At 39.0% G+C, this 15,486-nt stretch overlaps 1 protein-coding gene across 1 annotated transcript in view; it reads right to left on the bottom strand.

Moving 5' to 3' along the window:
- The window catches only part of LOC113993535 (melanopsin-like), a 40,216-nt gene that overhangs the window by 21,670 nt on the left and 3,060 nt on the right, over positions 1 to 15,486 (bottom strand). Inside the window, exons 2-3 of the mRNA XM_039382620.1 lie at positions 3,424 to 3,566; positions 999 to 1,132 (exon numbers count right to left, since the gene is read on the bottom strand). Coding sequence (XP_039238554.1) covers positions 999 to 1,132; positions 3,424 to 3,566 — 277 coding nt within the window. The remainder of the gene's footprint in view (positions 1 to 998; positions 1,133 to 3,423; positions 3,567 to 15,486) is intronic.

Raw genomic sequence — 15,486 nt, 5'->3', positions numbered from 1 at the left:
ATTTTTTTTTACCTCTCTACATTCAGGCATTGCACTACCAGATGAAACTTGTAGAGTTACACTGTCCAGAATTTAGTTCAGAAACCTGTGTCAAAAGATCATCCATTTTTTGAAATGTTGCATTGCCCCATGTGGTTATAGACAAGAGCCCACTAGGAATGGCGGGCAGTCAAAATACCCGATTCAACCCTAAAATACACTTCTAAAGTCTTTATAAGTAACCTGCAACTAAGGACGAAATCCCACTCAATCCAAATCAATTGCTTCATTGTGTCAGCTTTGTGTCAGCACAATAATTTACACTGATTTTATCTAAGGGGATGAGCAAGACTAAAATCGAACTAAAGCAGAGTCCCTTCTGGAGTCCCTTCTGTGCTGCTAAAAAGTACAAGGTTTCTAGGTTTGCTCCACTGTTACACAACCACTACTTTGTGTAAGTTTTCACCCAATGATGTGTTGAGCAGCATCAGTCAGAGTATCAAGCCTTCTGAGGTTCCTGCTATACTCACATTTCAGCTATAATTTGAGCACTCATCACCTTTTCTTTCTTGCAGTTGGCATGAAAGGAGCCTAAATTTGCAGAGTCCTCAACTGAGTATCGTTATTTATATCTTTTAATTAAATATGAGATTCCTAGAAGCATGCTAATGGATATCAACATACATTTCTAAATAAAAGGAGTAACTACACCTTAAACTAATACAAAAAAACTATTTACAACTTATTAAAACTTTTCTACCTACTTTCTCCCTTACAAGCTAAAGGGTAATATAATTACATGTTGATGTTGACTCCTTCCTTTCCAAAATATGTAAGATAAAAGAATCAAGCCTATAATACAAAACATGTGACATCATGCTGACTGATGATGTCAAGAACTGGGCTTGTAACTCGAGATTTGTGCTGCTGTCTCCACAGCACAAGCAAAGATTGTTATGGCAAAAACAGGCCGAAGACAGCATAGAGCTGGTGAGGTACAAATTAGTGATGAAAAGTACCTATATCTCCAAGTATCCATTTTCTGTGCAGGCTGTTGACAAAGCACATGGGTGCCTGAGAAGCCGACATCAGGAAGTCACTCACAGCTAAATTCATTATAAAGTAGTTTTGGGGTGTCCTCAGCTTCTTGTTGCTTAAAAACATGAGAAATACATGATTTTAAACAGACAAAGTGAAAAGTTAACTTTATAGCTTTGCTTACTAGCATAAACAAATACTGTCCAGGTTGCAATCAATGGTTACTTACAGTGAATCAATTGCTAATCATCAGTCAGCTACTACAGCCTCAGCTGCAGTCATTTCAAACTTATGAACTTATGACTGACAAGAGCAGGAGGGTTAAAATGGATTGTTTCCTCTTCAAACTGAGAAGAGTTTCAGCTGTATTGACAAATATGGATTTGTTCTGGAATAGAGCAGTTCCTTAGGAGTGCTGTAATATTGATTGTGTCTTGCACTGCACATGACCAGGATCTGAAGCAGGTTACTGAGCCAAAGGATCTGCTTTTGGTGATATTTTAAAAGATGCTGACCTGAAGAGTTGGCACATTACCACTAACTAAATGACCTTTTGCAAAGTGCTACCACACAAGCAGAGCATGCACTGAGATTTGGAAAAAGTACTTTTGCTCATATACATCTCATAGGAGAGAATGAAAGCTCTCAGCTGCAGATGAACAGGCAATATTAAATGCCACAATAAGGAGTGTGAAAGCAACAGACAGTCTGCAAGCAAAGCTTATCCAAAGAAAACAAACATCACTTTCAGTTCTTTTCCCAACATCTCACCACCTCATGCAGACTCACTTTCTAGGGATATCTGGAGTAAAAACCTTCTTGGAAAGTTTCAGTGGGTATTCAGGATTACCCTTAGCTCTGTTTGAGAGGAATAAAGATACTGGTAACAAGATAAAGAACCTCTCACTTGTACTTGGAGTTGTTTGGTTGAATATGTTGTTGTTGCTCTAATTAAATATTGTGTCCAACTAGGAAAGTTAAATTAATTTGTGAGTTCAGCTCACCCAAACCCTCAACTGCCACTTTTGAGGGGATATAATGAGAAGGTGTAACACTGAACTAGTAGTCCCCCAGTGTGAACCGCTGTATTGGCTGTATCATGGAGTTAAAGGCTTTGATACCTGGAGTTTGAATTCAGCACTTTTGCGAGTGTTAGGTACGTATAATACAAAAAGGGGTGACTTGGCATGCTCTGTGAGACACAGGGAGGAGGCAGAATTTCATAAATAATTTTGTTCTTGCAACCTTCAATAGTTTGAAATAATTCTTTCTTTTCCTCAAAATGTCTCCTTCAGTGTAAGAAGATGAACAACTGAGGGCTTTCTGATGTGCTTTGCAATAGCAGTATTTGCAGCTAACATGAATTTCTTTCCTCATGATGATAAACAAATACTGAAAAAGAAAGTGAGAAAGCCATCTCAATGCTATCAGATTCTTGGGTCTAATAATTGCCAGCAACTGGGTGAGAGAGGGTGCAGAGTTCACACCTTCCCAGGTGCTCAACTGCCAGTGCATATTTTCCTACTTTGAAAATTTAATGCTTTTTTTTACACCAGCTAAAACACACAAATTTCAAGAAAAACGCAGAGCTTGTGCTGCATTTAAAAAATCATGAAGGTGTCCACAGTTGCAGGGAATTAATTTTCTCCATTAAGTCATATTAGAAGCCAGTTATTCAAAATAACTAATTTATTTGTCTTTCAGAATAGGAAACTAACACTTGGTTCATAACCCCACCAGTGTCTCTAGCATTACAGGCCCCCTCTACATCAACATGCATAATGACAGCAAGCAGTGAACAAGGAGGATTTTGAAATTCATCATCACACTGTGGGACAGAGGGTAGCTATTTTTTTTCCATGAGATTTTTGCAGTTACTAGCTGCAGTAACTTTGGCTGTCTGTTACTCTGCCAACAGAGCACACAGACTGACAGAAATCCTATGATCTGCCTGAAGCAGGGAATACACTGGTGGCATGAGCTCATTTCATGTAGCACATTGATTCTTTGGTCCTTCCAGGACATCTGGGCTGCTGGGAGAAATGTCAGTGTTTGTCAGGTGTTTCTGCATATACTACAGGGTAAGTGTCTGCAACAGGGAGACTGTGATTTCTATCATTAAAAGTGCTGAACTGTTCTTTAAACTTTCAACTGGTTCTGTTTATAGAACAAGGTATTTATTTTCTCATTTTCTTTGATTCCTTAAAACATGAGAAATTCACACTAAGGTTATCAGTGATGCATGTGGATGTGTGTGTGTGTAGGCTTGCCTTCCTCTCATTCCCCTTCTCCATTTGTTTACATCACCCTCTGCTTGAAGATTTAAACCAAGAGGAAAGCAATGCAGAAATCTGCACACATGAACCTCAAGAGCAGTCAGGTTAAACACGATAGAAATTTTTGTACCTATAAAATGCGTAGAGAACTAGGAGGTTTCCGATGATGCCAATGGAGCCAATAACGAGAACACAAGTTCCTACAGTGTAAAGAACATGGGCAGGGATCTCTGTCTTGGTCACAGTATGTGGCTGGGTACTCATGTTCAAACCCTAGATGGAAAACAGAGGAAAGGGAAAGCTTAGCCCATTTGGGATACTTATTTCAGGGAACACATACTCGGCCTGTTGAAGTAAGGCAGAGCATTTGCTTCCATGGCTCATGCAAATCGAATACGCATCTCTGAGTTCTTTTCAGATGCCCTGTAATCAGGTTTCCTCAAGTAACTTCTATTACTTTGACAGTAGATATTTATCTTAAGAAAAGAGCAACAGGGAAAACAGACTGGAAAAGACAACTAAGGAGATTATGATGATGATATGAAAAAGACTTGCTCTGGGTAACTGCCTCACTTTGGGGCACAGAGCTAGCTGACAACACAAACTGACAGCAAGGAATAACCTATCACACTTTGGCTTTATTAGGAGCAATGATATAAAATCCCACACTTATAGACATTAAATTTCCTGGGTCTTCCCAGGCTCACTATCCACTAACTTACAGTGCTGCAACACCTAAGAATTCCCCATGCAAAAGTTCAGAGATGAAAGGCAAAATGGTAGCAGTAACATTGCCTATGCAAGAACAAATACATTAAATGGTCTTGACACCTCTTTCACTGCCTGTATCTCCAGCACATGAATAAACTCTCTATGCATTTTTTTTAAAAATCAAATTCATATTTATCACTGGCTAAATTCAGCAGCAAGGCAGCCTACAGCTAATGCACTCAGCTCTCATTAGTATCATCAACGAGAAGAGTCAGAATTGCCTCATGGAGATTCTTATTTACTAAGTCAAAAGCAGCTAAGCCTTACACTTGTGGTCAGATCTGGATGGCTTGGTCAAAGATGTGGCACCTTGTCAAAGCAAGGGACCTGCTTCGCTTCACCACATTTCACCGCTGTGTAGCTCAGCAACGTACCGTGTGTGGGATAAGCCTGATTTTGGCCTCTGAGAGAACAGCTGGGTGACAGAACAGGTTCAAGATGATAACTACTGTCCCCCTGGTAATATTTAAGCATCCATTTTCAAAATTATGAGAACAGCCTTTTTTTTTCCCCTGTTGCTAGCTCCTAATCTTCCATACTGCTACTTCTCTTTTCTGCCTTCTATTCCTCACTCATCTATAAAGTGCAAACACTCCAGCTCCCTGCTTGTACAACAGTCTTAGCTGTGGGGATTATCTCCTCAACTCTGTGACCCCCCTGGGGCACTCCCTGGGGTGGCTGCATTAGGCAATAGAGAGGGCATGGTGAAATGCATTGCACCCCCTGAGTATCCACAAAGCAACGGGTCTGGGGCAGAAATCCTGACAGCAAAGCTCCCAGGACTGAAGTGATGTAGTAAATGGTACAAAAGCTATGGCTCCAAAGTGGAAAGCTACTTTCAAGCCTTCTCAGTTGTCTGACATGACAGGATGTCTACCCATGATAGGATGGCTACTACCAACATGGCACTTCACCAGATATCTCATTGCTGTAAAAGTAGAAAGAAATGGAAGAGAGCATCTACTGGTGCTGGCTGCACTAGGGATCTGTGACTGTTATTTCCAGTGGTTAGATAGCAATAAAAAATGTCACGGTGAGTAGCATTTACCCTTGAAAAAGGTGTGAGAGGTAGTGTAAGAGCAGGTAGTGCATGGCGAGATGGCCCAGTGAGGAACACAGTCGTGGCTGTTTGGTGGCACCAGACAGAGCCAGCCCCATGCTTTCAGAGCATGCAAATTAACTCCTTTCCTCTTCTCTCAAACCCAATCTTCTTAGCAGAGTGTGTGTGCTAAATCATAACCCTGCCTCATTTCTGGCAATGCATACCAAAGAGGCTAAAGTGGGGAAAAGGGAAAAGGATCCTTTTTTTGCTTCCTTTCCAGCTTATCTGTTAGGATTTGCCCCTATATAGAGGTTTATTATATAGAGGAATATTATATAAATGTAATTCAGGACAAGTAGTACATGCCTGTCATACGCGTGATACTTTGCTTCAACATATGGGAACTCACTGTTGCAGAAACTCATTTGAGAAATGGACTATGAATTTCACACCCAACGGTGTCTTGCCTTATCTCTCCGATGAAGAGAAGCTGACTTGGATATTTTGGCCTCGTGTATTCATTTACGGGTGGTGAGCTGTGTCAAAAGCTGAAAAATGTCTCATATGAGACTCAGCTTACAGTTTGCTGGCAATATTAGATGAAATATATTGATGCTTACAGAGTGGAATTTGGAAGGCAATAAATACCAGGGATTACACAGAGCCTTCAGTCTCAGTGAGAAGCTAAAGTGACGGATGTTTAGATTACATAGGCTTTGGATCTTGCCTTCAGGGGAGTCCATAAAATACCACAGCCACTTTTGCTGCAATGTTAATAGTGGTAAGAATAAGTTTCACATCTGAATGGAAAGACAGCAACTCATTCACTCTGTCAGTGATACCCCAATACCGGAGCATGTGGCAGACATCCAGCTGTTTGAAATGTGGCAAGATGATAAAGACCAAAACCAATTTTTAATGGTAATTGGAATCTGGGAAGACAAACGTGCATATCTATGTGTGTATATTTCAACACAAAACCTCAACTTTGATACAAAATAATTTCATTAAACTAGCAGAAATTTTCTAAATAAAACTGGCTAAATTAGTACAAATACCTGTAGGTAATCAAGGAGAATTTACACCTCATTTTACTCACATAATGTATTTCACCAATTTGGTATAATTTCACAATAGAAAACTTTTAGAATAAAGATTTAAATACACTTAAAGTTGATAATTTAAAACCGAGTCTGGTGAAAAAATGCTGCTTTTCTAATATAGACCCATTCTCAACGCAGAATAACACACAGCTGGAGACAAGTAGCAGTATCATTGAGTCTTTAGACTATCCACTAAATTTAAGTTTTTTCTATTTTCCTACCATGTCACCTCTGAAAAGCTAGCTTTTTGGCAATTTTAATTAACAAGCTGTATGTTTGTTAATGTAAATATTTTACTGTATGGAGGTGAGGACTAGAAATATGAAAAAGAAATTCCAAGCTTCGTGACAAGCTCTAATGAGAAGCTGGTTTTTGTAGATATTCTTAAAAGCTGCTAATACCCTATGCATTTTTTTTGTTTTTAGTTTCTCACAAGTAATAAAAATAAAATTAAGTTATAGGAGAATATTCCAAGTTGCTATGAGTCTTTTCAAGCCAGGAAAACCCAAATAACTATTACAAGTCTTTCCACATAACTTGAAAAGCAGGAGAGCAGCTAAGTACAGCAGGTTGCATTCACTAAGACACTCATGAGTCTTACTGGTTTATGTCTATATCAGCCTCTCTTAGCACCAAAATGATGTATGGTCAATGACAGCTGGCATAACTCAGTAAAAAATTAGTTAGTACTAGGGGAAAGGTCCTGCCTTTTAGACTTAACAAAGTACAGATTTTTAATCCATTGCATGCCCCACTGTCTAACTGCTAGAGTACACTGTGCAGTTATTCTTTGACTTTATACTTTAGACTAGTCATTTTCATTTTAGTAACAGCAAATTTAGACCCCTTGAGAATGTAACTGAAAAATTTAAAAAGCTGAAGAACATGTTGGGAGATAGTCCCTCAGCTTCAGCTGTTTCACAGTGCCATGGTAACGCACAGCTGACACCAATTGTGTCAATCTCAACCAATTATGTTTATGGGTGCTCAGTATCAATGCAGCCATGTAAAGCAGAATGAAAAGCCTGTTCTGTATAAGCCACTGTCTTGCCCCTTCTCTTTAATGATGATAATGAAGGCATTACATTTTATTCAATGAATATATTGAATATTTAACAGGTGAAGTGAGTTTTCAAGGGTTCATGTGAGATATGTTACCTTTCCATTTTTCCCCCAGACTGGCTTTGCTGCCCTCCATTTGTGGTCCTGGGACAGAATCCCAAGCACTCTGCTGAAGATACATCCATTTCCTAAGTGAAGATTTTAAGGGCACCGTCCAGAATGACCTGACTCTTTAACTCAAAATGCAAATGTAAACAAGCAGCCCATGAAGATGCCAGTAATTGCAGCAGGGCCAGCTTCTGGCATACTTGCCGACCCTGTGCTCGCTTTGTTTGACTCCTTCTGAATTAATGCTACAATCACTTGCATTTTGACTCTATGAGATGTTGGACCTGACAACTCTCATAAAACATGATGTGGCCTTACCCTTATACACCAAGTGACTACAATATCAAAATGTTGTCACCTATGAGGCTGCTTGGAGGGCTTTCCTGGCAGGGTAACTATCAGATCTGCAGGCAAATGGAGGATAAAAAAATTAACAGTTGTCCCTTAACTGTCTGGCAAAGGAAACAGGCATCAGATATAAAAATAAACTCGGTCTATTTCTCCCAAAATAAAATGGAAAACTTGACAGATGAGGAAAATTATTCTATGAAAGCTTTTGTAACTTGATCTTGAGTGCTAAAACGATGTCCAAATAATTAGAAACATCTGTTTCTACTTTCCAGCTGGAAAGATTAATAAAGGCTGCAATGCAGAAAACAAAATATTGTCATTAAAAAAGGAGGGTAAGGGCAGGTCCCCTTCAATGGGTAGGGGTAGAAAATAATGGACTGAATTTAGAAATAGTTGTATGATGTGCATTAGGTGGATGTAAGATTATCTAAAGCTTTATTTATGCTCTGATTTTGCTCATGGGTGCAAGTTCATCTTGTGGAAATGATTTACACTAAAATGAGCTTAGGCAAGGGCTTGCTTACATGGGGGATTAATGTGCACTAACAAGGGACTGAATCAACAACATAGCCTCTCTGTGTTGAACTGCTATGTGGATTCTCAGTGTAGAAGTTTTATTTACTGTACAGAAAACTTGTCTATACAGTTACACCCACAAATTTTAAAGAAAAACAGTAAATAATACTTAGGCATGATGAGATAGGAGCAATCTATGTGTGCTAGCTACCAGATAGTACTTGCCAAGTTCCTTGTAATTTCACTCATAGTCCATATAAGAGGTAATTTCAGTATGAAGCACCAAATTGCAACAAAATTTGGGAATTAATTAATATCTTGTACATATGAATATCTTGTACATAGGAACTCCTGAAGCAGCAAACAGAAGGTTGTTGCTATGTGGTGACTACAGCAGAACTAGTGATCATCGGATATTTTTCAAACTATGATGCATTTTAAAATGAAGACTTGTGGAAAATATTCTTAATAAATTTGGGTATTAAAAAACCCCCAAACCAAATCAAAACAACAGCTATGCATGTTCCAGTTAACAGTACTGCCTTTCAACACCATACAGTAAATTCAGATTAATTCAGTCCTCAGAAAGTCAAGTTAAACCGCGATCATCCACATGTGGAAATGTTACTTTTCTTGTCAGTCTCCAGGTGACAGCCTTCTTCCACAGCTCGTTCCAATCAGTTCACATGCCAAAGCAAGGAGCACTCAAACACGTATTTATAGCGTGCATTTAATCAAAAAGAAAATTGGTTTAGCCAACAGACCTGTGAATTCAATGCAGTCCATCCAAAAGCGACAAAGGGGCACAGAAGCTGCCAGTGCTGTGTGCAGCAGGACAAACAGCAAAGCCAGATGGATACCAAAGTCAGACATTTGCTCCAGACCTAGGCAGGTGTTCATCCAGGTTGAGATCATAAGTTTGTGCAAAAACCTTGAGAATTTTTTTCTACAATAAAATATGTATCTAGTTAATTCCATTCCAGCAATTTGCTTCTGGGCTGTTACTGAAATGAACAGCCAGTTGAAGAAAAAAATTAATATTTGATTTCAACACTGATTTGCGGTATGTATGCTTAAGACCTCATGTTCAGCACAGCCTCTGCTTTGACGAGATGCTTTCTTTCAGGCCCTTGATATCTGTGTTTAAACTTCTCACAAGCAATCTAATGACACATGGCTGGGGATGGTAGAAAAACCTCAAAAATACCCCAAAGAGAAAACCATCAAAATCTGACCAAGTTCTCAATACCATGAGAACAAACCAGATGGATACTCAACAAAGTAGGCATACTCAGATGTCTACATATTCAGACAATTGAGTCAATGTAAGCAAGGGATATTAATAACTCATATAATTTATAATTAATAAAATATTATATTAAAATCATGCACCTGAGAATCATACAACAATCAGAAAAAAACAATAAAAGTGAAAGTAATTTAAGTTTTAATATCAGTCTGCTAGTTATAAAGCTGTCTAAGTCATATTTTTATCTCTGGAGACTTATATTATAAGAACCTTAAAATGTAAAGTCTATTCAGGAAAGCACAGACACATTGCTTTCTATGTACGTCTTCAGCCACACCACTGAAATCAGTGATAAAAGACACATTTGCTTCTCAGACTACAAAAAACCAAAAAATACCCCCAAGAACAAATAACAGCTGTTGAAAACAACCTGGCTCATGTTCCAGCTTGAGCACTATCTGCATGGCCTGGATAGGGGTTAGCAAACACGACACCTAACTCAAAGTTCTACAACTTATTCTACACAGTGTGCCTGCACAACGCAGCCCTGGGAGGAACACCGTGTTACTCGCTGCCTTATTTTTTTTTGGGAAGCACTGGCAACTAACTAGCACACTTTTTTTCCCCCCTTCCTGAATCCAAGTTACTATAATCAAACCTTGAGGCATTGGACTTTAATTTCAAGACCTGAAAATTTTAAGGCAAGACACCAAAGGTATGTTTGCTGAGAGCATTTCTTTTTCAATACTAGTTGTACTTGCATAATCCAGACAAGGTAGCACTAACCAGGTCTTCACAACATGTTCCTCTACAGAAATTTTATGTTCTATTTAAACATATCCAATTCTAGCCCGAGATCTAAAAGAACCAAATTCAACCATGACTGAAGAAGTTTTGAAAAACAAGCAAATAGAAACCCACTACCAGAAGCTGTTAATACTCAGTTGAAGGCTCAGTGCAACTTTTTCCCTTATTATTTCTCACAGGCATGCATGCCAGCACAGACAGTTCCTTAATGTGACCCCTGAGACACTCACCATATTGTCCCCTTGGCCATAAACACCATCAAATTTATCTGGTGCTATGTCCAAGTGCACCTCAAATTACAACACCAGCTATGCATGCTTAGGCAGGCAGCACTCTGAACACATCTAATCAATGCTGACACTGCATCAAAATTAGCAGGACTATCACAGTCCAGTGCATATTTCTTTGGCCATGAGGGAACAGACGACTGTTAGCACAGTGCAACAACAAAGCAGTATGCAGAAATCTCAAGAGATATATTTTTAGAGCCTTAGAGCTTGCTAGAGAAAAACATGGGTGGTCAAAACATGATATAGTGGTTAATTCCTTCAATGTAATAAATTCATAGGTTATTTTTCTCCCTCTGAGTATTCTACTGCTAACTGCGGTTCTTTATTAGTCACACGAAGTTCACCTAAAAAAAGAAATCCTGTTATTCTATGTTTGCTACTCGGTGGCAAAGGTGTTTTGAACTCACTAGCACTGTAACCCTTGGGGATAACATGGGCTCTTCACCTGAGCTGCTCTCCCTTCTCCGCCTCATTTGAGCTCCTGTAGCTCATCATGGTCTGTTTTACTCACCCCAGGGTGCCAGACTACCACTGTTCCCATTTCACCAGTCACAGATTCCTCCGACAAGGATGCTCCCGCTCCAGCCTGCCCACCACGCATCAAAAGCCATTTCATCAGCTGCCACTGTTTGCTGACAACACAGTGTCACAGCATCCATCACCTGCCCAGATCAAACCCTCTCCCACTCCATCAGCCCCAGGCTTCAGGATGAGCAGCAGTGAACTCAGCTGCCGGGTGATGCTCACATGTTACTGGATTTAACAGAGGCACTGGAAGAAATGTCTCTGTCCACAGATGTTGGCAACACAATTTGAAATTCTCATCTCTGTCAGTGGTTTCTGATCTCTGCTCTGAGCTTTCAAAGAGCTTGAACATATATTCTGGCTTCTGGGCATCTAGACTTTTATATTTTATTAAAAAAAATAAATTCTTCCTTACTGTTGATGGCTGAAAGCAAATCCTTCGCCAGCCACCTCTAGCTTTACGCACCTCATCTAGATGTGAGTAGTCTTTTCATTCCACTGTTCAGCTTCTCCGGGATACCTACTCACCTGCTGCAGAAGATCTGTGGATCTGTGGAAATTGCTCTGAGAAGAGGGCCCTGCATTTTAAACACATACCATGAAAACATGTGCTTATTTTAAGGACTGTGAAAAAACCCCCTATCAGTTGACATTAGCTTTTCAAAGGGTGATTACAAAACGAAAACACACCTCAATAAATCAGTTAAGGCAAGATGTTAGTAACTTATACTAATCCTATATAATCTTTCTACTGCTACTTTTTAAAAATACGTATAGCTAATAATTTTCATCAATGTAGTAATTTTGTTCCTGCTGGATTCCCTGCTCTATATTTATTCTGTCAGCTGTGAAGAAGTGTGGTGAATGATGAAGGAAGCACAAATGATAATAGTAGAATTACACTTCCCTCTCTAACTACATTACAATAAAGTTTGTTTACAATTTTTATTAGTTGAGCATAAAGAACTGCAGATTTAGCAAAGAATCCACCTTGCTTTATACGTTTCACTATTTACAAACAAACTGATTTTTCTTCTGCAGGAAATATTCTTAACTGAAGGCCTGAAACCGGAGACATTCTTAACTAGGGTAATTTCCATATTTCAACAAGAAATTTTGCTCATGGATGATAGGGTGGGGGTGAAGGGCAGTCAAACTTCTTGATGCCTTTTGCTTCATTCCATCATGTACTTTTGGGAACAGGAAAACTGCTAGAAGTAGTCAGATCAGAGGCCCACCATCTCCTGTGTCTTACACCCGATAGTATCTGGTAACAGAAGCTTTTAGGGGAAGAACATGGGGAATACAGCAAGGGAGCATTCTCAATCTGCCAACTTCAAGCAAATTTTTTATATTAGTATAAACGCTGTAGCATTTAGTTTCTGCTTAGATCAAAGAAATGTCTGATCACTCTAAGCTGAGGTTTATTCCATGTAATATCTGTTTGTTTCTGTTTAATATTCCTCTGTTCATGGAAGTGGGGATGTGCAGAAGGTAGAGCCAGACTCTTCCCGGAGGTGCACAGGGAATGAACAGAGGTAACACATGCAACTTGCAGCAGGCAAAGTGTTCAGTGAAATTCTGAAGCACAGAAACAGGGACCCAGAAGGGCTGCACAATCTTCATTCATAGAGCATTTCAAAATGTTGAAGTTAGCCCTGCTTGGAGCAGGTGATGGGACTTGACAACCACCATTCCAACCTAAAATATTCCATAATACCAGTAATAAAACCTCCAAAACATACAGTTAAAAAATAAAGGTTTAAGCCATAAGTGAAATGAAATATTATTTCAGTACCTTGAGGACAGGTATTCTGTCTCAGTAAACTGAAAACTTTCCTACCTACCTTATTTTACTTTCAAAAGGAACTGGGAATGACATCCAGAGCCAAGTGAACCTAAGTATGTGTTTTGCACTCACAGACTCTAGACTAATTTCAATTGATAATCTCTATAGAGACCATATTTCCTGGATAGGAAGGCTGCAGTTAAGTGCTCCTCTTCATTTATAACTCTCTTTCCTACTGTGGCTTTAAATCCTGCATGAATAGAACGATTTCCAGAGGTTTTAGGCACTTCACACCTATTGACTGCACTGGTGGCAAAACACCTACTCTTCTCCTGTAGTGTTGAAAATACTCCCTAGTGTTTATCTGCACTGTTAGGTGCGTAAGCATCATGAAAACTTTGCTTTGAAATATTTTATGAATAATTTTAGAGGATTTAACTGGATCACTGATACAATGTTTAGTCCAACAGCTTAAATTTTAGTCTGACAGATTCCCACTAGACATTCTACATAGTTCAGAATAAAGCACAGGTAATGGAGATAAAGGAGATGACTGGGAAGAGAAAGAAATTAAGTGAAATATATTCAAGATGACCCATCTCTGCAGCAAAAGGCAAGTCTTTATTGCCAAATGAAACCATTTGTCACTAGCACAACTTCCCTTAACTCTCTAAAACAAGAGTAAAACAAACTCTCATCTAGAAAGGAGATCATTGCTTTTCTAGTCACGTGGAGGGTGAAGCATTTACGAATTCCTTGTGGATTTAGCATTGCTAAAGGAACAAAGAGACCAATGTCAAATGAACAAGTGAAACCTGCGGCTCCACTTATCAATAGAATCTACTGCTGTACTGAAGACATTTCAAAGATAGAAGTAACACTGGCAAACTAATAAGAAACTGCAATATAGGCATAATTACAGACAAATTACGTCAATCAAAAGACTCCCAGATTTCTAAAACACTGAACTAATGAAGTATGCATTGACACATTTGGTGGGAATAGGTGTGTATAGTAAAAGTAATTCCTGTATCTCTCAAGAAACTTAATTATCTCATGGCAGTGCACATCTTGAAAGAAGAAACAATATCTCATACAAAAGCAATTACCTTTACTTTGGCTTGGAGAAGCATTAAGACAACTTTGCTATTGCAGTGAAGGAACGTCATCCTTTCCCTCTCCACTGCTCTGTATAACACACTGAAAATAGGGATGATGTAGTTGTTTTAATGTGGTCTCTTGTTTTAATTCTGCAGACCACTTTTCAGGACTTTATAAAAGCTAACAGAAGTTTTAGCATATCTGTAATAGGAAACACCATCTTCCTCTCACCCTTGCCATAATCTTTGGATATGCAGTGGATTTGAAGCAACTTCTATCCTATACTGCTGTTGCAACATCAGCTTGGAACCATGATGAACTACCAGAAAAGAAAATCTCAGCACAAGGCAGCTTCTTTTTCTGGGTTAAGAAGAAATGTGCCATTTTGCAAAAATTAACCTTTATTTTTAAAAGCTTATAAACAAGTCATCAAAGTAATATGCACCAGAGAATCTCACAAAACAAAAGTAAGTCTAACAAAGCCATGTACCTGTCTCAAGTCATGTCCATACTAGATTTAAGTTCACACTGGACCTTTCTCTGTCCACCCAGCTCCAGAAAATCATCACATTAAAGAGCGTCTCTCAATGCAAAAACGGGCGAGGGAAAAATATGCTCACAACAACTGTGGGGGTAAGAAAGAAGGATACTCAAGTTTTCTCCACAAGTAAAAGCCCCCTGAACACAAATAGTCACTATTAGTTGCAAACTTGCACTGAACTTTAGCAAAAGTTTATTGCCAGTTTTCCTGTGATCAAACACTAAACACTGAGCTATTAACAGCATGCAAAGCAATTTCACAGTAATTAATTCTGAACAAAACAATTCTATTACAAATGGGTTACTTAAGGGTCTTGAAGCATGATCCAGGACACCAGCAGCAGACTACTACCTCCTGTGCTGTGGAGGAGGGACCCCAAATACTAGGAGTTCTAGCAGCCCTCCGGCATTAGAGACAAACTGCCTTCCTCATTAGCTGCTTGAGGAATAACTGACTGGCACTTACCTATAGAACTGCCACTAGAGTTTTCCAAAGCACCAGCATTAATCCAAGGTCTCCCTGGTGCTCTTGAAGTCACTGCTAACCTTCATTAGCTAATGCTCAGCTTTGATACAATGGTCTCTCCAGTGCCTGGAGGGAGGGGCCTTTTTACTACAGCAGTGAGCTCAATACTGCAAGTTTCTAAGCCTTACTCACTCTTTCCCTTTATCATAGTAAACTCAACTACATTATTTGAATATTAGTACAAGTTTCAGTATACAAATCGTAGCAAAAGAAATCAGATACATAAGAAACCATGCATATTTTTTCATTCTCAACAAAAAGCAAGTAACTCATCGAACACTAAAGTTATTGGTTGCAGAAAGTTCAGTGGAAGTACTTTGTCCTTTTTATAATTAAAACCCAAATAAATTTCCTTCTCACTCAAGTCCTTTTGCAGACATTGCTAAGTTAACAAGGCACAAAGAAAGCATGCT

The sequence above is a fragment of the Pipra filicauda genome, unplaced genomic scaffold (genome assembly GCF_003945595.2).
Source record: "Pipra filicauda isolate LSUMZ 115617 unplaced genomic scaffold, ASM394559v2 scaffold111_size4109106_pilon, whole genome shotgun sequence".
NCBI classification, from domain to species: Eukaryota; Metazoa; Chordata; class Aves; order Passeriformes; family Pipridae; genus Pipra; species Pipra filicauda.
The sequence above is the reverse complement of the archived record's forward strand: the minus strand, read 5'-3'. Positions and strand labels throughout refer to the sequence as shown.